Source organism: Aulonocara stuartgranti (genome assembly GCF_965226115.1).
Source record: "Aulonocara stuartgranti genome assembly, chromosome: 16".
Lineage (NCBI taxonomy): Eukaryota > Metazoa > Chordata > Actinopteri > Cichliformes > Cichlidae > Aulonocara > Aulonocara stuartgranti.
The window spans coordinates 22,006,666-22,032,083 of NC_138952.1; the positions used below are offsets into that span (position 1 = coordinate 22,006,666).

The 25,418-nt window shown below is 40.0% G+C and overlaps 1 protein-coding gene across 3 annotated transcripts in view; it reads left to right on the forward strand.

Moving 5' to 3' along the window:
* Positions 1-24,438, forward strand: part of arhgef7a (Rho guanine nucleotide exchange factor (GEF) 7a) — a 42,314-nt gene extending 17,876 nt beyond the window's left edge. For 2 of the 3 annotated variants that reach the window (XM_082507284.1, XM_082507285.1), the window contains 19 exons: positions 317-401; positions 497-630; positions 2,211-2,412; positions 4,526-4,614; positions 5,312-5,406; positions 5,600-5,695; positions 5,946-6,068; positions 8,273-8,411; positions 8,498-8,557; positions 8,671-8,817; positions 9,180-9,266; positions 9,379-9,457; positions 9,545-9,684; positions 11,576-11,797; positions 11,945-12,038; positions 12,347-12,436; positions 16,923-17,022; positions 23,370-23,424; positions 23,571-24,438. In XM_082507284.1, coding sequence (XP_082363410.1) covers positions 317-401; positions 497-630; positions 2,211-2,412; positions 4,526-4,614; positions 5,312-5,406; positions 5,600-5,695; positions 5,946-6,068; positions 8,273-8,411; positions 8,498-8,557; positions 8,671-8,817; positions 9,180-9,266; positions 9,379-9,457; positions 9,545-9,684; positions 11,576-11,797; positions 11,945-12,038; positions 12,347-12,436; positions 16,923-17,022; positions 23,370-23,424; positions 23,571-23,693 — 2,160 coding nt within the window. In that variant the 3' untranslated portion in view covers positions 23,694-24,438. Of the gene's footprint in view, positions 1-316; positions 402-496; positions 631-2,210; positions 2,413-4,525; positions 4,615-5,311; positions 5,407-5,599; positions 5,696-5,945; positions 6,069-8,272; positions 8,412-8,497; positions 8,558-8,670; positions 8,818-9,179; positions 9,267-9,378; positions 9,458-9,544; positions 9,685-11,575; positions 11,798-11,944; positions 12,039-12,346; positions 12,437-12,864; positions 16,557-16,922; positions 17,023-23,369; positions 23,425-23,570 lie in introns of those variants that run through there. The other variant, XM_082507286.1, reaches the window with a different exon arrangement.
* Positions 24,439-25,418: the final 980 nt, after the last annotated feature.

Genomic DNA, 25,418 nt, shown 5'->3' on the forward strand with positions numbered 1-25,418 from the left:
AGTTTATTGTTTATACAGCATTGATATATCATCTTACTAAGGACTCATAACTAGTCATGTTAGGGAAATATGCTTTATCTCTTTTAAGATAAAAAAGTTTTAACTCGCCAAATAATGGCCTCTGTGTTACTCTGTATCCTGTATGGTTTGGCTTCTAATAATGAAAAATCATCAATATTTGAGTTTTATCCTCTCTGTGTTTTGCAATAGTGTTTGTTATGTACATTATTCAGCTGACTGTTACCGACTGATTGCTCGGTGTTGTCATCGCTGCGGCCGACTGTCAGGCTCATGTTCTTTTGTCTCTCACCCGTAGCCATTCGAGGCCAGTGACCTGCTGCTGGGACTGAACTTCTCCAAAGTGCTCAGCAGTTTGGTTACTCTGAATAAAGTGACTGCAGGTCAGTTAAAAATGTGCAGTGTGTGTGTGTGAGAGTGTCATTATGGACGTGGGAGTAGTCATGAGGCTGATTTATATTTCCCCGCTCTTGCGCAGATATCGGTGTGGGCAGCGATTCGGTGTGCGCCCGACACTCTTCAGCCCACCGCATCAAGTCGTTCGAGTCGCTGTCCTCTCAGGCTTCACTGGCCCGATCCTCCAAGCTGCTGCAGAACCAGTTTCGCAGCCTGGTAAGGTCAACACGTGCTTCTGACCCGTATTGACGCAGATTTGGTGGATATGTGTCAAAGGCATATGTTATTTATCATTACAGCTCTAACACTCTAGAGAACATAAATAAAACACTTAACATTGAACTTCTGATGTGTCACAAACAGTCTGTTCTTATTCTTTTTTTCTGCTCACTGGTTTCCGGTCCAGACACATGACTCCAGTATTACATGCTGCCATTTTGAAAAGTGCTTTTATAGTGCCTGAGCAGAGTTTGCTGCAGGCAAATGACTCAGGGGTAGATGGAGGCAGCAGCAAATTTGCATGTCATCCTCATACACGGAAAGAGGCGTACAGTTACACCTAAGCCATTTTAAAGCATAAAGGGAACATAGTCCTGGAAGAAAAATCTAGTCTAAAAAGTATTTGATGATGATAATGATGATGATGAATAGAGAAGTTTTTGGGGATTTGATCTAGGGCTGTGCAATATGACCAAAATCTCATATCCCGATATAAGACATCTATTGTCTGATAGCGATATAAATCACAAAAATTTAACATTTTCTGTAAATTCTGTGAATCTCAGGCAGCTCGACTTGCGTGAAGTGTTTCCAGCTGCGCGTCATGTACCTGGAGTCCAGTGTTTTAACAGATGCATGAAACTATACATTTTTAGACATAAGTTGTAACGGCCGCCGTTTTCTTTGTGAGTATTTATTACACGGCGTGCTGCGGGGAAAAGCCTGTTCTAACGTTTGAGTCTAAGGTTTATTTTTTAGCACCTGGCGGCTTTTTTTTGCTTCTCATCCGTAAATAATCTGCTCTTTCACGTGATTCAGTTTATTTTGAAAAGTCTCAACAGGATCTTGAGCTTTATGGTGAAAGGTTTGTGTGGAACATAAACAAGCGGACACGAGATGGTTTTAACATCGTTGTTGCTAACGACGATGCATAAAAACAGGTGCTTGTCCGTCTGTAGTGTGGTTATATTAAATATAAGAGAAAGAGAGAACTTTAAGAAATTAATATAGCCACTACAGTGACCATCAAAACGATGAAAAAATATTGCCGTAAACAGTTTATTTTGCGACACCACGAAACAAACGGTACTGTAAAATGAAACGATAGACGTTTTTATATCGTCATCCGAAATATATCGTTATATCGAACAGCCCTAATTTGATCAGTGCCAGGAGAGTAGCCTTTATAATGAAGTTCATCATCCGAGGTATGGCAAATCACAGAAGCTTTCTTTTTTTAGACACTTGTTCAGCAAGTGTCTAAATTTTATGTCAGAAATTTCTAAGAAGTAGGAAACTTAATGAACAGAAATTATCACCAGAACTGTAGAAGTTTCAGGTTTCTACTGCAGGAACTGTCTCTTACTGAAATCCATCATTTTGCACCAGTTCAGGTCAGCCTGTCTGTCACAACATATTAATAGCAATAATCAGTTTATCACATTTTAGTTAAATCAGAGCAAAGACTTCAATAGTTATAGATGGTAAGATTTGCTGTATAGTAGTGGTTACAAATGCTATTTCCATTTCCGTTGGCTTCTCCTCCTCCTTGCTGACGCTCCTGCCTCTTTCACCAGGACATGTCAGAGAACAGCGGACAGCAGCTGCTGGTCAAGGCACGTTTCAACTTCCAGCAGACCAACGAGGATGAGCTCACCTTTGCTAAGGGCGATTTCATCAGCGTGACTCGTCAGGAGGAGGGCGGCTGGTGGGAAGGGATGCTTAATGGCAAGACTGGCTGGTTTCCTAGCAACTATGTGCGTGAGGTCAAGGGCTCCGGTAAGTACCTCGGCTAACCTGATGAGTGATTAACAGGGTCTGATTAAGAATTTATGGGAGACGCAGAACTTCCTGATGTGCTTTTAATAACTAACTGGTTGAATTTCTGAAACAAATTTCACATTTAGAGACACTCATGCTATTTCCAAAATTGGACTCACTAGACCAAGATATTAATACCTTAGTGTAGTGATTCATCACACTGTGTTTGTTGCAACATAAAAAATTGGCAGTTGCATCCTTCAGTCCACGTATTTCTAAATAAATCTCCTGCCCCTGCATACCTTTGTGGAAAATAGTATACTAAAGAGAAATCTCTGTCACGCTAACCATTTGCACGGCTTCACAGCTGCCTTTGTCACCATCTTTCCACCCGATGCCGTGACAGTAATGTAGTGCCACATCTGCTGCAGTCTTTTGTTTTTCCCGCTTGTGTCGAGATGCCAGTGACACAGCGCTGCCACTGTGAAGATGTTTTCGAGTAACACAAGATGTGCTTTCTCTGCATGAAGGGTTCATTTTAACAAGCTAAAACTGTGGTTCGGAAACTTGAGGCCAAGAGAAGTGCACCGTGTCTCGTATTTCGAATATTTTAACCTTGGTGGGAGTTTAAATGACTCTGCTTGCACTGTGACCCAAAACATGGCGGTTAATTGGCTTGGGTTGTTTTCTTTATTTACGTAAGGAATAAATAAATGTATGCCCAATGGTTTCTGTATAAACAATTTATATTTTTAGTGGTATCCAGATGGCCTGGTCAGAGTATTTCAAAAACTGCTGATCTACTGGGATTTTCCCACACAACCATCTCTTGGGTTTACAGAGAATGGTTTGTAAAAGAAAATGTCCAGTCAGCGACAGTTCTTTCGGAGAAAATGTCTTGTTGATGCCACACTTTAGAGGAGCATCTTTCAAGCTGATACCAAGGCAACAATAACTCAAATAACCACATGTTACAACCGAGGATAACGGTAACATTTCACAACATATCAAACATTATAGCAAATGGGCTACAGCAGCAGAAGACCACATTGGGTGCCACTATTGTCAGCTACGAACAGGAAACTGAGGCTACAATTCACACATGCTGAAAACTGCAACATAAGATTAGAGAAATGTTGCGTGGTCAGATGAGTCTCGATTTCTGCTGCTAAATTCAGATGATGAGGACAAAAAAAAGCATGAAACCATAGATCCATCCTGCCTTGTATCAATGTTTCAGGCTGCTGATGGTGTAGCGATGGGGGCAATTTTTCCTAGGCACGGTTAGTTGAGTGTAATTTAATTTAAACACTACAGGCTAACCGACTATTGTTGCTGACAGTATGCATCCTGGCAGCACGGTGGCACGGTGGTTAGCACTGTTACTGCACAGCAAGAAGGTCCTGAGTTCAATTCCACCATCAGGCCGGGATCTTTCTGTGTGGAGTTTGCATGTTCTCCCCGTGTTTGCGTGGGTTCTCTCCGGGTACTCCGGCTTCCTCCCACCGTCCAAAGACATGCAGTTTGTGGGGATAGGTTAATTGGATAATCCAAATTGCCACTAGGTGTGAATGTGAGTGTGAATGGTTGTCTGTCCCTGTGTGTTGGCCCTGCGACAGACTGGCGACCTGTCCAGGGTGTACCCTGCCTTTCGCCCTATGACAGCTGGGATAGGCTCCAGCGCCCCCCGCGACCCTGAAAAGGATAAGCGAATGGATGGAATGGATGGAAGTATGCATCCATCCTTGTATGATTATGATGTGCACATCTCCTCGTGGCTGCTTTTCAGCAGGATAACGTGCCATATGGCGAGGCTCAAATCAGCTTAAACTGGTTTCTTAAATATAACGGTGAGTTCACTGTACTCAAAGGCTACAGTTAGAATCTACAGCAACTGTGATGATTCCAGCACTTTGAATCTGAGCCACGAAGAATTAAGGCACTTCTGAATGGATAAGGGGGTCCAACCTAGTGCTGTGACGGTGTACTTAATAAAGTGTGCAGTGATTTATAAACTGTGGGTAGACAAACTGGCTTGTTGATGTGGTTTGTGTAATATTGAATTCAAAATAGCTTGAGGGTCAGTGTATACTTGCATCAATCACATCATTTGTTTCCCTTCTGATCGCAGACAAACAAGTGTCCCCCAAGTCTGGCACCCTTAAGAGCCCACCTAAAGGCTTTGACACATCTGCAATCAGCAAGACGTACTATAATTTGGTAAGCAAGCAACTTAACAGTTTTTTTTTTTGCTTTCTCCTGTTAGTATTATTTTCCTCCATGCACCTCTGTGGTTACTATCTTTGGCTTTTCTTGTTTCACGTCTTCCTGTTTTTGTGTGGGTCTTTGCTTTTTTCCCTTCTGTTAATGACCTTCACTGAAAGAAGCTGTCCTCTCAGTTATTTTGCCTTACATGATGGGCAAAATTGTTTTATCACACTGCATCTTTATCACATAGTAGCTACTCTGTGTATGGTTATCTGTATATGTGGGTCTTTTGGCTGATTATGTACAACCGACTGCATTAAATGAATATTTAAAAAAAAAAAATACTGATTTTATTAAAAAAAAAACTGCCCCTTATTGGAGTTATAAATATTTTGCATTGTAATCCATTTTTAAATGTAATGCTGGAGGTCAGCACTGAACCCAAAGCTATGTTTTTATTCATTTATTTATTGTTGAAGATCAAATTATGTATGCATCTTCTGTTCTTGTGTTATTAATTACCTTGACAGAAATTGTGAAAATAATTGATACACTGTGTATTTACATCCACATTTTAATCTTGTATGTTGGTGTGCACTAGAAAGCAATCAAATAAATATTTAACAGAATGAGTGTTATAGCCGTTCTGAATGACTATAACAAGTCTGTTATTATAGATAATAATTTAATTTCTCTCCTTTATTTTTAGGTGTTACAGAACATTTTAGAAACAGAGACTGAATATTCCAAGGACCTTCAGAGTCTCCTGATGAACTACCTGCGACCTCTTCAGAATATTGAAAAGTATGACTCACTTAGACATAATGCGACATAACATGCAGTTCTTTTGAAATGTATAAAATTCACGTGAATTGTTTGTTTTTGTTTTTTTGCATAATCTAAAGGACTAAGTGGGCAGAAGTCCTTGGCTTACTTGTACGTGTTACTGAATAATTTTTTTTTACCAATCTCCGTACTTCATCACTTTTTCTTCCAGACTGAGCAGCTCAGATGTGGCTCTGATTCTGGGAAACCTGGAAGAGATCAGCACCTTCCAGCAGATGCTCGTCCAATCACTGGAGGAGTGCACCAAGTTAGTCCCTCCCAGCACACACAGCCCCACTGCAGCAGCATCTTCACTGTTTCTCAAGACACAGAAGGACATCTAGTGTTGGGCTGCATGTACTACAGGGATATTGGGCTAGACTGTACTTAGACTATGGAAATTTACGGAATTACACTGCATATGTGCATATTGCCTCTTCTTAGTGTGGGAGAGTTAATATAGGTGTATTTTGACCTTCTGCGATCCTATTTTTTATTTTTGTTTTTTATCTGTTTAGGCTTCCAGAAAGCCAACAAAGGGTGGGCAGCTTCTTCCTCAAGCACATGCCACAGATGAAGGCTCTCTATGTTGGTTACTGCTCGAACCATCCCTCTGCAGTTAATGTACTCACCCAATACAGGTATGCTCATATCAGCTGTATTTAGTATCATTAAACAGTGACGTCGGCCTTTCCCACACGTGGCACAGCAGGTCGTACAAATGACCGTGTTAACAAATCTTGTTGACGTTAAATTTGGTCTTAGCTTCCTCTTGTTTAGGCTTGTCACTGTCATCATCACTGTCCAGTCGATATTCCATTGTTACACACACTGCTGTTGAGGTGTTTTTTTTTTTAAATTTAATGTATTTGCAGTAGTAAATTACAGACGGGACATCGTAAGAGGCTTAAGGTGGGGCACACTGAACCATTAAGTTTGTGAGATGGCTTAATTTCACCTGATGCATGTCAGCTAGTTATTAAAACAAGTGACCAGAAGATAGCCATTAGCAAAGTAAGTAGATCCAAGAACAACAAGAATGACCACACAGGTAACAGTTTAATGCTCCATCAGTGTTTGGACAGATTGTGCTTTAACAGAAGAGGAAGTGCAGTATTCTCTTTCACTCATGTGTCTGACGCATTAGCACAAACTCTATCTGGAGGTGATAGGCTGAATGTAAATTTTGCTCAGCAGTCTTAGTAACATGAAATTTAAAGGAGCTGCGAGGACCTCTAGAGGACAGAAAATTGAGAGAGATTATCTCGAGTGAGCTGTAGAAGCTCACCTGAGTCGCATCTGAAATATGAAGTTTGTCAGCCTTGTAGATACTTATTGAATTATCCGTCATTCTAAACGTGTCCATAGGCTTTCTAACGTTACTGCCTGGATGGATTGTAACAAATGCTGTCCATATGGAGGTGCTGAAAAGGCAGTGTGTTATTTATCATTTTACCCCTCAGCCTGAGAGCCTGATGGATGTAATGTCGTTACATGAACACAATAACTCGAATGAGGCGATATAGGATATCAAATTGATATCATAGGTGCGTCTATTAAAAAACCCTTGAACAAATTTGAAACTCAGTGACTTCGACCTCAAAGTGTAGGTAAGAGGTCAGGTTTTCTAAAAACAAATCTTGTGAATGTGATAACTCACTAAGGATTTTCAAATTTATACCATATGAGACAAATGGGTAGCAATTTAAAAAACAAAATACGGACTTTATAAAGTGGGCAGCACTGTTGCCTCACTGCAAGAAGGTTCTGAGTTTGACTCCACCATCTGGTCGGGGCTTTCAGGGTATAGCTTGCATGTTCTCCCTGTGTCCGTGTCTGGGAGGGGTTCTCTCTGGGTGGGTTCTCGTAGTCATTCAGGTAGTGGGGTTAGGTTAATTGATGAATCTTATTTTGCCTGTGAGTGCAAGTGATTGTCTGTATATGGTCTCTCTGTGTTAGCCCTGTGTCAGCTTGGCAACCTGTCCAGGGTGTACAGGTAGCTATGAGAGGTGGGTTTTTTAAAACTGGGTTTTAAATTTTTTTATAAAAATGTGTTTTTAGCCTTTTGAAAGTGGAGGACTGTGTATAAAAAAAGCTAAAAGCAATTCACATATTGACACATTGTTTTATGTTTGATGAAGTCCTCTGTGGTAGTGAACAGAGGCAATATTACCAAAAAAGTATCTTTGTTCAACAAATTATGGCTCTAAGTGAACATCTCACGTTGGGCTTTAAGTCACAGTGAGAGGAATAGTCAAGATTTTCTGACATTCTTACAGAGCATTGATGAATTCATTTCAATTTAATTTTATTTATACAGCGCCAAATCACAACAACAGTCGCCTCAAGGCGCTTTATATTGTAAGGTAGACTCTACAATAATACACACAGAGAAAAACCCAACAATCATATGACCCCCTATGAGCAAGCACTTTGGCGACAGTGGGAAGGAAAAACTCCCTTTTAACAGGAAGAAACCAGAACCAGACTCAGGGAGGGGCGGCCATCTGCTGTGACCGGTTGGGGTGAGAGAAGGAAGACGGAATAAAAGACAAGCTGTGGAAGTAAGCCAGAGATTAATAGTCAGTCAGATTAGTCAGATTTTTAAAAAAACAATGTGCAGATTGATTGAAATAATAGGTCTAGCTGCCTCCATAAGCCTCCTTATGAAGGTAACAGGAGTGAGCAGCACAATCAGAATGCCAATTAGGATGGTTTGACCTTCAGTGGTTCTTAAAACTATTAAATAACTAACAAAGCCAACTTATGTGTTGCGTGCAGACCCTGTGATGATGCTGTTTGTGGTGTAGCTTAAATGTTTTGTTTGTCTTTGGTTCTCTTGCAGTGATGTATTGGGAGATTTTATGGAAGGGCGCGGTGCTGTCAGTCCCGGGATCCTCACCCTGACCACAGGCCTCAGTAAACCCTTTATGAGGCTGGACAAATACCCCACACTACTTAAAGAGCTCGAGAGACACATGGAGGTGTGTGTGTCACTGGATAGCCATTTTTCTTCAGCTCCTGTGTTTAGCTTTTTTTGTTAAATGTACAACGTGCCTGCCCTTTTTAGGAGAATCACCCAGACAGACCAGACATCCAGAAGTGCATGTCGTCTTTCAAAAGTCTGTCGGTAAGCTGAACTCGCTTCCTCTCCAGACAGACACAACACGTAACCAGACTTTCTATGAAATGAAGTGGTTTAAGAAAAGATTTTGAAACAGCCGTCTGTCTCTTTCACGCCAGGCTCAGTGCCAGGAGGTGCGGAAACGAAAGGAGCTGGAGCTGCAGATTCTTACAGAATCCATCCGGCTGTGGGAGGGGGATGACATCAAAACCTTAGGCTCTGTGATCTACATGAGCCAGGTCTTGGTCCAGAGTCAGCTGTCAGAGGTATTTATTTGGCTCCTTCATCTATACTTCGCTCTGCTATAAACTGCTGCAATATTCGCTTCCTGTAAATATAATATTAAAGTGCATAAATTGTAGTCTTTTGTACACATAGTACAAATAGTTAGTTCAATGCAAAGAGTCAAAATAATTACTGTTAAAGTTCAAGTTAGTGGTAAAGAAATGTGTCCCAAAACTCGCAAAATTTAAATTAAAGCTAAAAACAGTTACTGTTTATACCTGCCTAACCTTTGCTGCTGCAGCCATTTGTTCATCTGTAGACTTTGAAGTGGGCTATACAAGCTAAAGGCATCCTATTTGTACAAAGAAATGCTTACTCATACTCTCTACACTTTCTGCTTTAGGAGAAAAATGAGCGTTACCTCATGCTCTTCCCCCACATCCTCCTCATGCTGTCTGCCAGCCCCAGGATGAGTGGCTTCATATTCCAGGTCAGTAGTCTCATTTATTTATATATATATAAAATAAATTTAAAAAAAATTATTTGTTTGTTTTATTTTTTCTTGCATGTCATGTGTATGATGTGGTTATTTCACTCTCCAGGGAAAACTGCCCCTGGCAGGCATGACAGTAACCAAACTAGAAGATTGCGAAGCCCATAGAAATGCTTTCGAGCTCAATGGTAAGGGCACGTTTTACAAGCAAGATGTTGACTCATTCCTGTGGATTTTTATTAACACTTTAAACAATACTGTCCCTGTTCCTGCAGGCACAATGTTTGACCGTCTCCTGGTGATATGCACCAACCAGCAGGACCTGCAGGACTGGGTGGAACACCTGACCAGACAAATCAAACACACTGCAGCCACAGCGCCCAGCCACAAACCACTCACTGTTCCCTGCCACACGGTCAGAACTCAGTGATTAACATACCCACATGTAGATCATTTTCTTTCTATTCATTGAAACCCAGAATATATTGATTTCTCACTGACTGTGACCCTTTAATTACAGTGCATTATACATATAATCACCTCAAATGATGATGCAAACCCACGTGAAGTGGCTGATTACTTTTACTGGAATTGACCACAATACACAATTGCATTTACTGAAATTAACTTTAAAAATGCATAATATTTAGCATTTATCCTTAGAAAGAACAAATTGATATAATTCTATTTTTGGTGTACCCCTGTGCATGTTGGTGACACCACTGTGAAATGAGTTAAATGCCATACATAGGGCTGTGTCACAGATGTATGTAGTGGAGTTTTAGCATGTCCAACCAGGAGTAGATCTCTGGACACTCAATATGGAAGCGTGATATACCATATCTGGTTCAAATATGAATATGAAGCTGCCAAACAGGAGGGAAAGAACTTTCTACACACTTTCTGCAGAGAAGCTTTGTGGATGTAGTAAAGGAGAGGACATGCAGAGGGTTGTTGTGACAGAAGAGGATGCTAGGGATAAGGTGAGGTGAATGCAGGTGATGAACTGTGGTGACCCCTCACAAAATAAGACGCTGCAAACATTTAGTTTTCTTGAAGGAGGCATTTTGTGTCTTAAGTTTGTGCCCACAATCAACCGAACATTTATTCGTGACATTTTTCAGTCCGCAGTGCTCAGTCCAGTATGAATTACACATTTCCTGCTCAGTTGTTTGGTGTCATGATTATTTAATTGTGACCGCAGTAACCATGTTTATGCCCACCCCTCTTTAGTTAATTTCTCCAGGTTCCTAAGGTTTGAGGGGTTCCTTCCCATGACCTGTAACTCTGTCAACAAACTCTCAGTAGTGTTCAGGCCGAAGCTCTGGGTGTGTCACTCCAAATCCATTTTTTTGTCATTTCTTGAATAATTTGGCTCTGTGTTTTGAATCGTTATCTTATTGGAAGGTTCATTGCTGCTCAAGTCCAAGTTTTTCGGTAGCCTGGCTTATGCTTTCATTGAGAATCTAGATATAATAGTCCTATTTCATGACTCCACCAACTTTTACAAGGTTTCCAGGCCCATTTGCTGAAAAACAAAGACCAGTGCATTATACTCACACCTCAGCGTTTGACTGCTGGGAATGTATTTTTGGGTTGAACGCTTCACCTTTCTTTCACCACTCCTCTGCTCCCGAAGAGCAGTGTCTGTTTTGAAATCGGTTTTCTGTAGGTTTGCCTTGGTTGCGACATGTGGGTTACTGTTGGCCTCACGTAACACTTTTCTTGTGAGAAGGGGCATCATCTTGGGTTTACTATTTCTTTGGACCTTGACTGTGTGGAATTGTACCTATTACTGATCTTTTTAGGCTGTGGCTGCAGGCATCTGCAATAGCTTGGTCATGGCCTTTGTAGCCCACGCCATCCTTTTGAACTCTCACAATGTGTGACCTGAGGTCCTTCACTTATTCATCTGCTTCTGACCGTGACCTGATTGTTCTTTTTTAATCAACTCCCCTCAATTTATAACCCCTAGAAATTTTCTGAAAATCAACATGGCTTGCATTTATTGCCTCACATTATAGAAACATCTGGAACGCCCTGGGTGTCCTGCACTGTAAACAATTGTCTTGATAGATACTGAGGCATGTGAAGATAATTTGGAACAGGGGTAAAAATTAAACATTAGTATTTTTATTGCTTTTTGTTGTGATGCTTGTTTGCTATTCTCATGTATGAAACAGCAAAAACACCTTTTTGTAAGCGCCAAACAAATGAAGAGTAAATCCGTACAGTTATTGTTCTTCTTTGCAAGCTACATATTCATTGTATAATTCACTCACTTTGTTGCTTCTCGTCCCCCTCAGCTCCCATCTCACCCTCTCACCCCATCCCGACATGGTGAGAACAGGGCCTTGACAGTGGCTCCTACCTACCACACCCTGCCTCACCCATCCTCCCATGGGACACCTCACAACACCATGATGTGGGGCCCACTGGAACCACCAAATACCCCCAAACCATGGAGCCTGAGCTGCCTGCGACCTGCACCCCCACTACGGCCCTCTGCTGCCCTCTGTTACAAGGAGGTAAACCTGATTTACGTTGCTTATGTTAAAACTATATAATCCTAATGCTAAGAAACTGTATGTGCTAGTGAAATGAATAATGATCCTTTTTTAAAAATTAATATAGCCTGTTTATAAAGTATTCTACCGTTTGCCCTTCATGTGCAGGATCTTAGTAAAAGTCCTAAGAGTGTGAAGAAACTTCTTCCCAAGCGCAAACCCGAGCGGAAACAGTCTGAAGAGGAATTTGCCTTGAGGAAGAGTATGTGTAAAGTCTTTTATTTTCATATGCTTAGTCTTTTTTGCCTCCATAAAAAGTAATAGTATGACATTTAAGAAATGGCTGAATTGCTGCCTGACTCTACGGAAAACTGCATATTGTTGTGTATACCTCCTTTTCCTTATAGATTAAACAGTGCTGCTAAACTAATAGCTTGTTCTCTCCCTACATTTTACTCACTAGACGGCTAACAAAGCGGTATCAGTCTTCCTATTTCTTTCATAGTGAGAGAACAAAGACATTAGCATGTGAATTAAATGTGCTTTTTCCTGGCACCGTCTCTTTCTCAGGCACAGCTGCTCTGGAAGAAGACGCCCAAATCCTGAAAGTTATCGAGGCATACTGCACCAGCGCCAAAACCAGGCAGACTCTTAACTCTAGTAAGAAAAAAACAAACTCTTACCCGTCCAGATATACAAACGAAAGAAGAGAGGTTCATACTGGATCTTGTTCTCTTTGTAGCAGCTGCATCTGTATTCTGTACTCAGTGCCTTTCTTTAACTTTATTCTGTACTGACCCCTCTAACAGTATCTCTTCTTCTTCCTGTTTCTCCTCCATTCCTTTACTTTTGGCATTATTTTCCTTGAGTTTATCCTTTCCTCATCTTTTATTTGATGCTTTTCTATAATTTTATCCATCGTCTCATCCTGCATCTTCCATTGGTTTTATGATTTGCCATTTGTTGCGTGTTTGCGTATGCTTCCTCCTTCCTCCCTCCCTCCCTGTGCCGTCACTCGTCTTTCCTCGACCACCATTTCCTCCTCCTGCATTCGCAACATCACTCTCAACCCCGCCCACTCCACCCAGCCTGGCAGGGCACCGACCTGATGCACAACCACGTGCTGGCCGACGTGGACCAGTCCTGCGTGGATTCGCCGGGCCGCCGTAGCAGCGTGTCCCGGCCAGAACTGACCTCTGACCTTTCAGAGGACTCAGACTATGACTCCATCTGGACCACGCACAGTTACAGAATGGGCTCAGTGCCACGCAAGAGCTGCATCTCTCACCAGAACTGAAGACCGTACAGTACTGCCAAGCTGTGCTGTGAAGTGAAGTACAGCCTGCTTACCTCTTTTCTCTTCAATGTGTTTGAAAAAAAAAGATTTTTTTAATTTATCTATTTATTTTCTATTATGATTTTTCAATTTTTTTGTTAATTTATTTGTTTTATTTATTTTTCGACAGTTTGTTTGAAGATGTTTCAGGCATCTCCCTGTTGCCTTTGCCATTTCCCCTTTTATGTGCCTCCTCTCTTTCTGTAGTTGTCATGCAGTAGGTGTTTGATAATTTATTGTTAATTTATCTTGAATGTGACCACTCCCCTGGTTTGAACATAAATGGGGTAAGCTCTCAGGAGAGAGTACAGGGATTTCAGAGTGGAATATGTGGGAGGGAGACCCAGGGGTGGGAGAAGTGGGGACTGAGCTTTTCCTGTCTGATATTCAGATGTATTTCAGGAACGACTGTATTCTATTTACCATGTACTACTCCTCTCCAGTATGTGTTTCTAGAGTATGTATGCTGAAACATAGCACAGATGCTACACAGGTACAGGCACATATCCCCCTGCTGTCTGAAAATATAACGGAATGCAAATGCAATATCCAAATTATCGACGTTTAATAGAATTTTCAGAACATGAAGTTATACCTGTGTTGCAAACCCGTGACAGCATGAAATTTAACATTCCAGATAGCTTTTGTGTGTTCAGTCCAAACTGAATATTCAGTGGTTTAATTAAATATTCAGCGCCTAATAGTTTGTCAAATTCAGTCCAATTTTTTTGTCCTTTGTCCATAGCTGCTACAGAAAGAGAAGATTATCACTTCACTCTCTGAGTAAGGTGTTACTAATTTGATTAAAGTCGTTCTACCAAGACTGATAAATAATAAGGTTCTGACCGTCTAAATGACCAAAAAACTCAATTTCAGACTTGCCTATAGTAGTATGCAGATGTACAGATAGTTTTAGTACGTCTCTTGTGACCATTGCAAATATAATTCTAGCTCTTTGGTATCAGGTGGGGGGGACAGACTATCTGCAGGACTACATACCACCGCTGGCATTAAGTAATTGGACATAATTTGTTTTCCTTTGATTTTTTTTTTTAAGCGAAGAAGTGACTTTTATTACTATTCCTTTTGATAGTTTACTCCTAGTGTAGTCTCTAAGGCATGATCCTCAGTCTGATCTTAAAGTGGATCCATTATGCTTTTCCCAGTTTTCTCTTAAATATACAGTTTCAACTTTGAAATACAAGTCAAAATCTCAGCCTTCAGGATTCAGTGCTCTAAAAGCTTAGTTTGACATTCATTTGTTCTTTTTTCGGGATACATAACAACACGTCGAGATGTATGACGATAAAGAGAGGGGTCTTCTTGATACATCTTCTGTTTGTAAAGACAGCCAATAAGGAGAAATTTGGTGGCTTAAAAGGGAGAGGAGCTAAAATAACTTGGATTAAAGTCAAGACCACACAAAGGACCAGTATAAGCTAAATAAGGATTATTATGAGCAATAATCATGCAAAGACACTCTAGTAGAGTCAAGGAATAAGAATAGGATTTTAATTGGTCCCCTTTAATGTCTAGTTATGTTTCTGTCCGTATCACAGGGTTGTATTTATATAATGGTTTAATACTCAAGTTAATGAATTATTTAAATAAAAGGTTTCATATAAAACAAGCAAAGGGTGTCAGTCTGTGAGCTACAAGCTAAAACGGTTACAATCCTATAGTAGAACTTGAACGCCTTCGTTTGATGGGGGATATGTGTCCCATACGTTAAAGAAACAACTTACCATTTGGGGAAATGCACTCACTACATTTCTTGCCAAGTTCTGTGTGAAGAGTGATAACACCCACGTTCAGTATGACTCTGAAGCTTAGCATAAAGAACGAGAAGAGCTAGTCTGCCTCTGTCTAACGGTAATAAATCCAACAGCTAGGACCTTTTTAAATGTCACCGTTTTAATAAACAAAATTAAGCAGGTTAATTTTAGCCAACTAACTGGCGCTTGTTGACTGACAGCCCCCCCTTTTTTTTAAGTTGTGCTAGGTTTTTATGCTAGTTTTGGCTAAACATGTTGCAGCTCCAGCTCTAACCCTGCAAGCATGAATTGATATCAGTTTTCTTATCTCACTCATTCATGGGAAGAAGCATTTACTTGCGTCCAACTTTGAGTCATGAAGTCGCGTTATGTTCCAGGAGAACAGCTTGTCAGCCATGTTTACTAGCTTTCAACGTCAACTAGCTTGACAGGCTTCTCAGACAGGAGAGGATGGTTATAAAATCACAGATGAAACTAATAACTCTGGGTGTAGCTCTTGTTGTATGCTCTGACAATTTCAACCACACAAAGATGTTCAATGCCATTTGAAAACATCAGCCCTTTTCTTTCTTTTTTCCTTTCTTTTTCTTTTTTTGTTGTTGCAACAAACTAGCACCTATGCTGTGGCCTCATTACCGAGACTTGCCTTCGTGTTGTCCGGCTTGTGAGGCTTCCCATACTATCTAGCGTTAATGACTATTTTTATGAAGAAGTATTTTTCCAGTCTTGGATATTAAAAGTACAGGCTGACATCCTCTTACAGTAAGCAATGTAAGTGACATAGAATATATTGGTCCATGTTACAGTTTGAACTGCTCTTTTTTTTCTTCTTCTTCTTGTATTTATTATTTGGTATAAATGCTCCTTTTTAAAAAATTTATTTATATTTTATTCTGTATGCCGATGTTTACAAAATGATCCCTGGAAGAATCGTTTGTTTTCTTTTTGAAATTTTCTCGGTCTGTATCAACGTTTACACAGAATTTATGACATGAAGTGTTTGAGTTCTTTTGCACAATCATGTAACAGGCCAGTGGGTGGGTTGAGGGATAGAATCTGTTAAAATTCTGTACTTTTTGTCGTCTGCCTAGAGTGTGTATGATATAATCCTAAAGGTAGACTTAAGTATTCAGTGTTACTGTAAAGTAAATGCTCATTTGTGGTGTAAATGCTCACCCTCTGTGTTTTGATAGCATTGAGGGGTTTAAAAAGAAAAACAAGCAAGAGAGAGAGAGATCATGATTATACAGGAACATTTCTATGTGAACTACTTGTTCAGCTCAGAATACTGTCAGAGTGGACTTGAAATCTAAAGAGCACATAATGACCCTTTCTGTAAATACTAGTCATCTTGGAGCAAGGAAAAAAACCCATTCAATCTTCTATGAGTATTTGAGCTAAGAATATCACTGTCCTTATATCATGTGCTATATTTTGTGACAGGTGTATTCTGTGGTTTAAGAAACTAAGTCGAACTGTGGGACAGGCAGGGTGACGAGACTAACTGTCTTTAGCCAACATTGTCCTCTGTGTGCTCAAATGTTGTATTCAGTTCACACATGTAGCCATGTCTTATCTGCAGCGCCTTCAGTGTATTTGTTCTACACTGCTGAAGTGTTCAAGTCCCAAACGCTGTATTATGAGTTTTGAATAAATCTGTCATTTGGTAGACGTTGGCATTCATGTGACTTTGTTTTTGCAGAACAAGTATGTGGTTTCATTTGGGAGAGATGGTGAAGTCTTTGCTAGTTTCAAATTACCAAGGTGTATGACGAATGGTCACATGACTCTGTTTTTGTGTCTCCCATTTGCTTTCACTATCCTCTGTGTCTTCTGTCTGAAAACTGGTCTGTGCATGACTAACACACAACTACAACCAGCTGTGCGTGTTTGTGTCTCTTGGATGCTGTGTGTCATTCCAATAAAATTCGGATTTTGGTCTTAAAAAAGGAAAAGTCATTTACCAAAGATGACTGCACTGGCTTACTGCGTTCGGAAGTATCATCTGTTGAAGAGCTGTTCTGTGTTGAAACAGGGCCACAAAGGGAAACAGGGCTCCATGTGATCATCCCCGGTGAGGAGAAAGTACTTTTGGAGGATCCCAGTCGCAATGGACAAAGTACTTTGGAAGAAAAGTAAGATGATGGATGACTCTCTTTTCCATGCTTCTATCCTGGTTTATGCCTAATGTCTTTAAATCCTGTAATACTCAGCTTAGTCCTTGCTGTATTCTGTATGCGGTGCTTATAGAGCTGTGGAAAAAGTATTTGCCCCCTTCCTGTTTTTTTTATTATTATTATTTATTTTATCTTTTTGCATATTTGACACACCTACCTGTTTCAGATAATCAAATTTTACCTACCTGACCCTGTGTGGAAAAGGCTAATAACTGCTTGTGCTACGCGCGGGCAGCAAGAACTGCTTTCAAGCAAGGGATTTAGGCCCAGTCTTCTTTGAAGAATGGTTTTGATTCAGACAGATTGGAGGGTTTGTTTATTAAAGCATGAACAGCCTGTTTAAGGTCATGCCAAAGCATTTCAATCAGGTTTAAGGCTGGACTTTTGGTCAGCAGCGGTTTTCTCCTTAGAGACATCCAAGGGAGAGCTCCTTATTGTTGAATCATGAACTCTGACCTGAACAGAAACGAGGGAGACCTGCAGTTCTTTAGATGTTGTTCTGGGTTGTTTTGTGACTTCCTGGATGAGTCGTTGATGCACTTGTGGAGTACTTTTGGTAGGCTGGCTCCCTCTGGGAAGGTTGCCCCAGTGTTCCAAGTTTTCTCCATTGGTAGATAATGGCTCTCACCGTGGTTCACTGGAGTCCCAAAAATGGCTTTGTAGCAATTTCAACACTGATAGATGTCAATGACTTTGTTTCTCATCTGTTTTTCTTTAAATAATGGTGTGAAGTGTTGCTTTTAGACCACTTTTTCTGACAAGTTCTATTTTAAGTGATTTCTTGATTCACAGTTGATTCATACTAATATAGAAAACTGTTGTTGGAACCCTGCGTCATTACTGCGAGCTAGCTGAAGGCTCTCCTCACCATTTGAGGTCTGTGTTGAAATGACAGTTGTGTTACAGTTTTTTTTTTATATAACTGTAGTCTAGTGAGGAGTAAAATAAGTTGTATAAGGGTATGTGTCAGTAGGGGTGGGCGGTATAAACAGTATACCGTAGAAACTATGAATTTGGCCAAAGGTAGAGATTTTGACTATACCGCTCTGCCGCAATAGCGCATGTTGATGGTGTCATCAAGCTGCGCCTGTTTTGGTCGAAAGCATCGCACCGTCTGCAAGCAATATTGTCTGCAAGCAATATCGTCTGCAAATTGGGCGACAGTAATAGTGAAGAGACGAAGCACGTTTTGGAATATGAGGAAAGCGAAAAACTGCGCTTCCTCCACTTCCGTACCATTGATTGATTCATGCTGAATTCTCTCGCAGCTGCTCTATTCCCATGTTGTTGCAGTATATTAATGACTAACCTCGTATTGTGGATGGATTATCTCAGTTGTTGTCCTGACTAGGGATGGGTATCGTTTAGGTTTTATCCGATACCGGTGCCAAACCGGTACTTTTGAAATGGTGCCGGTGCTTAACCCTTTAAAACCGGTCGGAGCGGGCACGCTCCATTTTGCGCAACTATTTTTAAATTCCTGTAGAACTGCAACCACGTAAGCTAGCGCAATAATTTTTTTTGCATATGAAACCGGAGGAGTTGTACTTACATCTTATGCCATCAGCTTGTCCTAGGTCACGGTTTCCTTCCACATATAGCTTTGCAAAAACTGCATAAAAAACGCTTGCAGCAACAAAAACATAATATCCCAGAAACACGCTTTGCCGATCCGATCAGCTGTTCGTAACACTTCCTACGTTGGAATAGACGTCAGCGCGAACTATCGCATGTCCGCCATTACCTGCCCGAAACCGGAAGTAACGTCATTTTTGCGGAAATGTAGTTTTTTACCATCAGGGCCTCATAAGCATATACTGGTGTTTTTAAAACTGTTTCGTTTCTGGGATTCTTAGAACTCAAATTGCACTGCTGGAAATAGTTTATTTTGATGCATATGCTGCTTTTTTGCAAATTTGCACTATAATATTTATTTTCATTTTTCCTGCAGTATATAAAAATTGGTGTATTATAAAAATAAAACTATGAAGACACTCAAAATAAATTTCCTGTGGTGGGAAACTATTTTGTGCAACTTTTTTGTATTTACAGTTTTGATAAGCCCCTTAAATTTTTCTAATTAGAAATATATGTTAAAGAAACAAAAACAATTTTCAATTTTTTTTGTAGTTTATTGCACTTTTTTTGCAATTTATGTAATTGCTATCCACTTAATGCATACCTATTATTAAAATTTGGGCTATAATGGTTGTATTGATGTATAGCAACTTGAAATGTTCCCAAAAATGGCATTACAGCATGTAAAAATATAATATAAGCTCTGGTTCTATTCTAGGTCTTAAAGGGTTAAACGGTGCTTGAACCGGTGCTTAAAGAATGGAAAACACAAACTTTGTCCAAAAACCTCTTGTGTTTTTATTTTTAGCAGTTTCTTTTTTCTGCAAAATGATAACCAAGTTAGCCTTTTCTGTTGATACACCATACCTCCTTTGGTTGGAACCGGTGCTTAAACAATGGAAAACACAAACATTGTCCTAAAACCTCTCATGTTTAGCTGTTTTTTTTTTATTTTATAAAAAGATAATAATGTTAGCCTTTTCTGCAGCTATGGGGTATATATGGTATCACTCTATCAAACAAGAAGACAGACAACATGTAACTATGATGGTGTTTGCTAGTTCACCTTACGTGCATTAATTTAATAACGTTAAGTTACTCAACCAGAGAAGAACGGCTGCTGCTGCCATAATCAACCGTCATCATTTCTGCTACACTGGCAGGGCTAGGGGCCAGGACTCTACTCTTCGTCTGTGAAGGTTCTCAGTCATCCAGGTCATTGTAGTCAAAGGAGCTTGCAAAGAAAAGCGTCTGGACTTCTTTAAGTTAATTGAAGACGTTTCACCTCTCATCCGAGAAGCTTCTTCAGTTCTAAGGTCAAATGGTGGAGAGTCCCAGATATAAACCTAGTGGGATATGTCTGTGAAGGTTCTCAGTCATCCAGGTCATCGTAGTCAAAGGAGCTTGCAAAGAAAAGCGTCTGGACTTGCAAAGAAAAGCGTCTGGATGAGAGGTGAAACGTCTTCAAGTAACTTAAAGAAGTCCAGACGCTTTTCTTTGCAAGCTCCCTAAACCTAGTGGGAGTATCCCCCCACAGAGGGACAAAAGGACCCCCTAATGATCCTCTAATCATTGGTGTCGTAAACCACCACCTCTGTTCAAAGATGGTCGCTCACAGTGGACATAGATGGCACTGTGAGCGACCATCTTTGAACAGAGGCGGTGGTTTACGACACCAACTCTCTGCCATCTATAATCCAGCTTTGAGTTCCCTCCCCAGATGCCTTAACGCCCACTCACATCCTGGGCCATCTGACCTCAGGAATTCGCATGATAAGGTGGGGCCAGGTTTCACAATGAAGTCACCCGAAACTCTGGCTGATTGGGACCCACACCCAGTTTCACACCTTGGCTCAGGCGATTAGAGGATCATCAGGGGGTCCTTTTGTCCCTCTGTGGGGGGATACTCCCACTAGGTTTATATCTGGGACTCCCCACCATTTGACCTTAGAACTGAAGAAGCTTCTCGGATGAGAGGTGAAACGTCTTCAATTAACTTAAAGAAGTCCAGACGCTTTTCTTTGCAAGCTCCTTTGACGACTCTACTCTTCGGTTTCTTGGGGGATGTTGCTAACTCCAGGTCTGATAACAGGCACCATACCAGCAGTAGATGTGCTCGGTGTGAGGTCTTGCAGCAAGCTATTAAATACTGTGCATTTCTCGGCTTTTAAAAAAACGCTATGCATTGCCAGGTGTTTCATCAGATTCGAGGTGTTACCTCCTTTGCACAGTATTACCGTAAAGCACTTGTTGCAGGCTGCTGAGTTTGCATCTTTTGCTGTGAAGTACAGCCAAACTTTTGACCGCTTTGCCTTGGGCATTTTTAATCTGTAGCTCTGCTCTAAAAGAACGTACGTACCTGGGCCCACCTATTATCCTTGGAAAGGTAAAATTATTGGCTAGAATCCAAAGTGTATGACATCTCAAGAAAAAAAAGCACCGAAATGTGCGCTGCTTTTCGGTCTGGTTGCTACCGTTTATGTCAGAACCTATCGGTATCCATCCCTAGTCCTGACTGAAATTTGGTCCGTTTACAGCATTATGCCATGCGATTGCATTTGTCCCTAGCCATCAGACCCTCACGTTAACTTTTATTGAGTGGAAAAAAGCTAGCGTTCATCCTCCAGCTTCACTGTTTATGTTATGCTAACATAGCTCGCTAGCAATCATATAGCACTTCATTAAATACCAGCTAGTCCAACTTCAGTAACCCTACAAACGTCACTGCTGTTTAGTTTTCTGTCTTCGTTAATGTTGGAAGTGATAGCAAAGCCATATGTTTGTTTGTTTTTTCCAGAAACCTCCCTGTCAGAACTCTGCTATATCATGTTTAGGTGGAAACTAGCGAGCTAACTTCCTGCTAATTCATAGCTCTGCTCGGTTTTCATGGATGCCTAAATGTTAAACTTAATTGTTACACCTGGTAAAGCAGCAACGCTGATCATTTTATTAAAGATAAAAGAATTTAGACAGTTTTTAATGCTCAGTGATGCCGCAGTGTTCGTTTGACTTTGGGACCTGAAGCGGACAGAGTTTTGGACCCAGATTACTCTGCGAGGCTCCTGACTATGGTAGCCGTAATTAGTGATGTGCAAATCATGAACGAATCGTTCAATACTTGAGAATCACTTTACTGACTCGTGAATCATGATTCACAAGCCCAACTGTCTCATTCACTGACTCATCCCTGTTGCTGTTAGCAAACTAATTTCACTAGCAGAAATTTATCTACCTTATAATTACAATTATGGGGGAAGAAACAACAGCCAGTTTCTTAACTGAACTGCTCTGCTCTGAACTGGGAAAAAAAGCCCTGAGTACAAAGCTCACATCAAGACAATAGCTCCTCAGTTCACAGTAGCATCGCTCTGCTAACATGCCAACAGCACATTTGAGTTACTCACCCTGACCCTTCCTGTGCGGAATCATAGCGTAAGCGAATCACTCACTCACCCCCTCTTTTCCTGTGCTGAATCGTAGCATGAACGAATCACTCACCCCCTCCCTTGCTGTGCTGAATTGTAGCATAAAGGAATCATTCACTCACCCCCTCCCTCCTGGCTCACAGCTTCTTCTTCTTCTTCTTGGTTGGAAACCAATGTTAAGGCACATTACCGCCCTCTGGCTTGCAGCTCAGTGGACATTTAGATGAGAAAATATATATTTGACACATTTGAGCAAAATACTAATAAAATAAAATAACAATAAATAAAATGAATTTTCCCTTTAGAAATCGTAATTTTTTTGCTCTTTTTTGCTCTATAAAAATAGTTGTTTTTCTTTTTTAATCACTCATCTTAGTCGTAGGATATACATGAAAAGAGAAACAAAGTAAGTTTGAGTGAAAATGTAAATTTTTTGCACTCTCTGGGCAACTGACTTAGTGACTCAAATGACTCAAAAAACCCGATTCATTTTGGTGAGTGACTCATTCAAACTCGATTCAGTAAAAATCATCGAATTTACCATCACTAGCCGTAATGCTCTGACAATCACACCAAGCGGTGCGGCTTCATAGCTTACCAAAGTCGTACTAAAACATTTTGACAGATTTTTGAGCGCCGTGTTCCACATAAAATCGGTTCGAGGTCATTAAGCACAACCAGAATTCATACATAAGGCACACTGGATTATAAGGCGCACTGTCAATTTTTGAGAAAATTAAAGGATTTTAAGTGCGCCTTTATAGTGCTAAAATACGGAAGAAAAGAATATATCGTGATATATACTGTGATATGGATTTTACGCCATATCGCCCAGCCCTATGTGTCAGCCTTCCTTGTAGGAAAAATAAACTGTTGGTGTTGTTTTGTCTTTTTTTTTGACTGTTTGTTAGCAGTTTTAGAGATATCATTTTCAAATTTTGTGTGATGGTAGATAACAACAACAGCTTGAGTTGATTTAATTTGGGTGAAAATTTTGTCAAGGTCAGACAAAATGTGAAAATCAGTAATGCTTCATCTTAAAACTACAATACAATTGTCTATGACTCATTGTTAGCACCATTGTTTTTTTGCTTTGTTTTTTTTTCAAGTACTTCGCCCTACCACCTCACAATGATGCCTTAGCAGGCCTTCCACATCTAAAAAAAAAATTAAAAAAAATCACAAAACATCAAAGTCTCTTGCACTTTGGGGGAAGTTGCGCTCTCTAAGTGCGTTTGTTGTAAATATTTTTATTAATTTCTATAATTATTTTTAAAATTTTATTTATTTATTTTTAAATAGGAGCCTGGTGGACGTGGTATATGCCCTGAGGGATGAGGTTCAAGAGCTGAAACAGGTGATGTTGGATGTTTGTTGGGTAACTCATGATACTGTGTTTATAAAATTATAGATGTCAAAACTGGATAATTTTAAAGGCTGAGTGACTAAATGTCATCTTCAGATTTGTTTTAAAATGTATTTCATGATTGTTTTCCAACACAGGATAACAAGAAGATGAAGAGGTCACTGGAGGAAGAGCAGCGAGCACGGAAGGATCTAGAAAAAGTTGTTAGAAACGTTCTGAAGAGCATTAATGACCCAGCGTGGGATGAGACAAACCTGTGAGGCTCAAGTTAACACCCATGTGAAGCTTGTAGAAAGAAAGAACTTGTACAGTACCTGTGGACTTGATTGCACTGTTTGAAAGACATGAATTAAGCTCAGTTGCGTGAAGGTAAATGTCCATCTTAAGGCAAGTAAATGTGGGCTTGTTTGAGATGGATCCACCAGTGCACTTTAAGTGCCATTCAGCTTAATAGACAGGCCTTATTGAGATGACTTGTTAAACTTCCTCGACCATCTGTCCCAAAATAACATTCCTTGATCACTAAGCAAGCATGACTGTACTGAACCATCCAGCATCAATGTCTGTGGCTGTGTTCACGAAGCTGGAGGATAACTGGAGAGAGTTCCTCTCCGTCTGTTTACAATCATTTAACGGCACAACTATCCACTGTACAGAATGGTACTTTAATGGTGTTAATGGTCCAAAGGCTTTGACAAGTCTTAACTTGAACAAAGCCATTTCATAACCTCTTTATTTAATTTTTTATGAAATGATTTTTTTGCAGGGTATCCTCCTCAGACTCAGGCTAAGCCTGATGTTTTTAACCTTTAGCAAAGCTTGTGCCAGGAAACTCCTTTATGTCTGTTTTTAATCCATTTTTTTCTTTTGTTTTTGTTTGACAACTTTACTTTTTCATTTTTCCTAAGGGAACTGTACAGATATTAATGTTGTACTGTATATTGTAAATACTGCTAAAAGATGAGCCTTTGCCCGTTGGGATAAATAAATGTGTTTTTTGAGGTATGCTTTTGAATGCCGCTACTAAATCTGCACCATCCCCATTTAGTATTATGGAAGGAATATATACACACACGCGCTCGCACTTGTGTGCCCGCTGGGATTAATACATGTCTGTCAGGAAACCTAATAAGAATACCAATATTTAAATTCAAAATTTTACTATTAAACTTTTAGTTTTTATTTAACTTGCCTGAAAGCTTTAGGTGACATAGAAAACCACAAAATCAGCTTATACGCCTTTGTGTGACTACTTCATTATTTCTTTTCAGCACCTATGCACAGAGGCTGTGGATAGGTGCTGGTTTGAAGCCTTTTTGGGAATCTCGCCATATTTCAACAGGTTTGAGAACCAATAATTACATGATGCTACGAGCAGAACTTATTTCTATCCCAAGAAAATCACAACAAGTTAAGTCAAAAAATGACTCTCACCAAAGAGTATACCTGTCTAAAAACTTTTTCCAGTGGTAGATGAAGTAATTTATATATAAATAATTTTTCAAAAGTCCACAGACTTAACAAGTTATTATTTTAAGCTCTACTTTGGTTAAATGTTGTTTAGTTTCTGATAAAACATCTTCACCTGAAAATGTGAAGTAAATAATTCTAGTGTTTAAAAGAACAGTGGTTTCCACTGAAATTTAGTAGACTGAATGAAACAGTATGTTTTCTATAGTATATCGTTACTAAAATATGGGCTTGTGAGATTTAACAGTGACTGTAGCTGAGTAATATTAGATTGAAATGTATCTAATTGGCTAATAACAGGCCAAACACTAATATCATGAACACAAATATGTGCCTAAACCATTATAAACCACTATATTCTTTCCTTTTGTGCTTTAGTATATTAGGTACTAAACAATAACATGTAATTAAACAATATTACATTTTATAACAACAACCACAACCCTGTTACTGTTCTTCTTACAAGTCAGTATATAAACATTTTAATGCAGAGATTTTTATGGATTTATTACAAG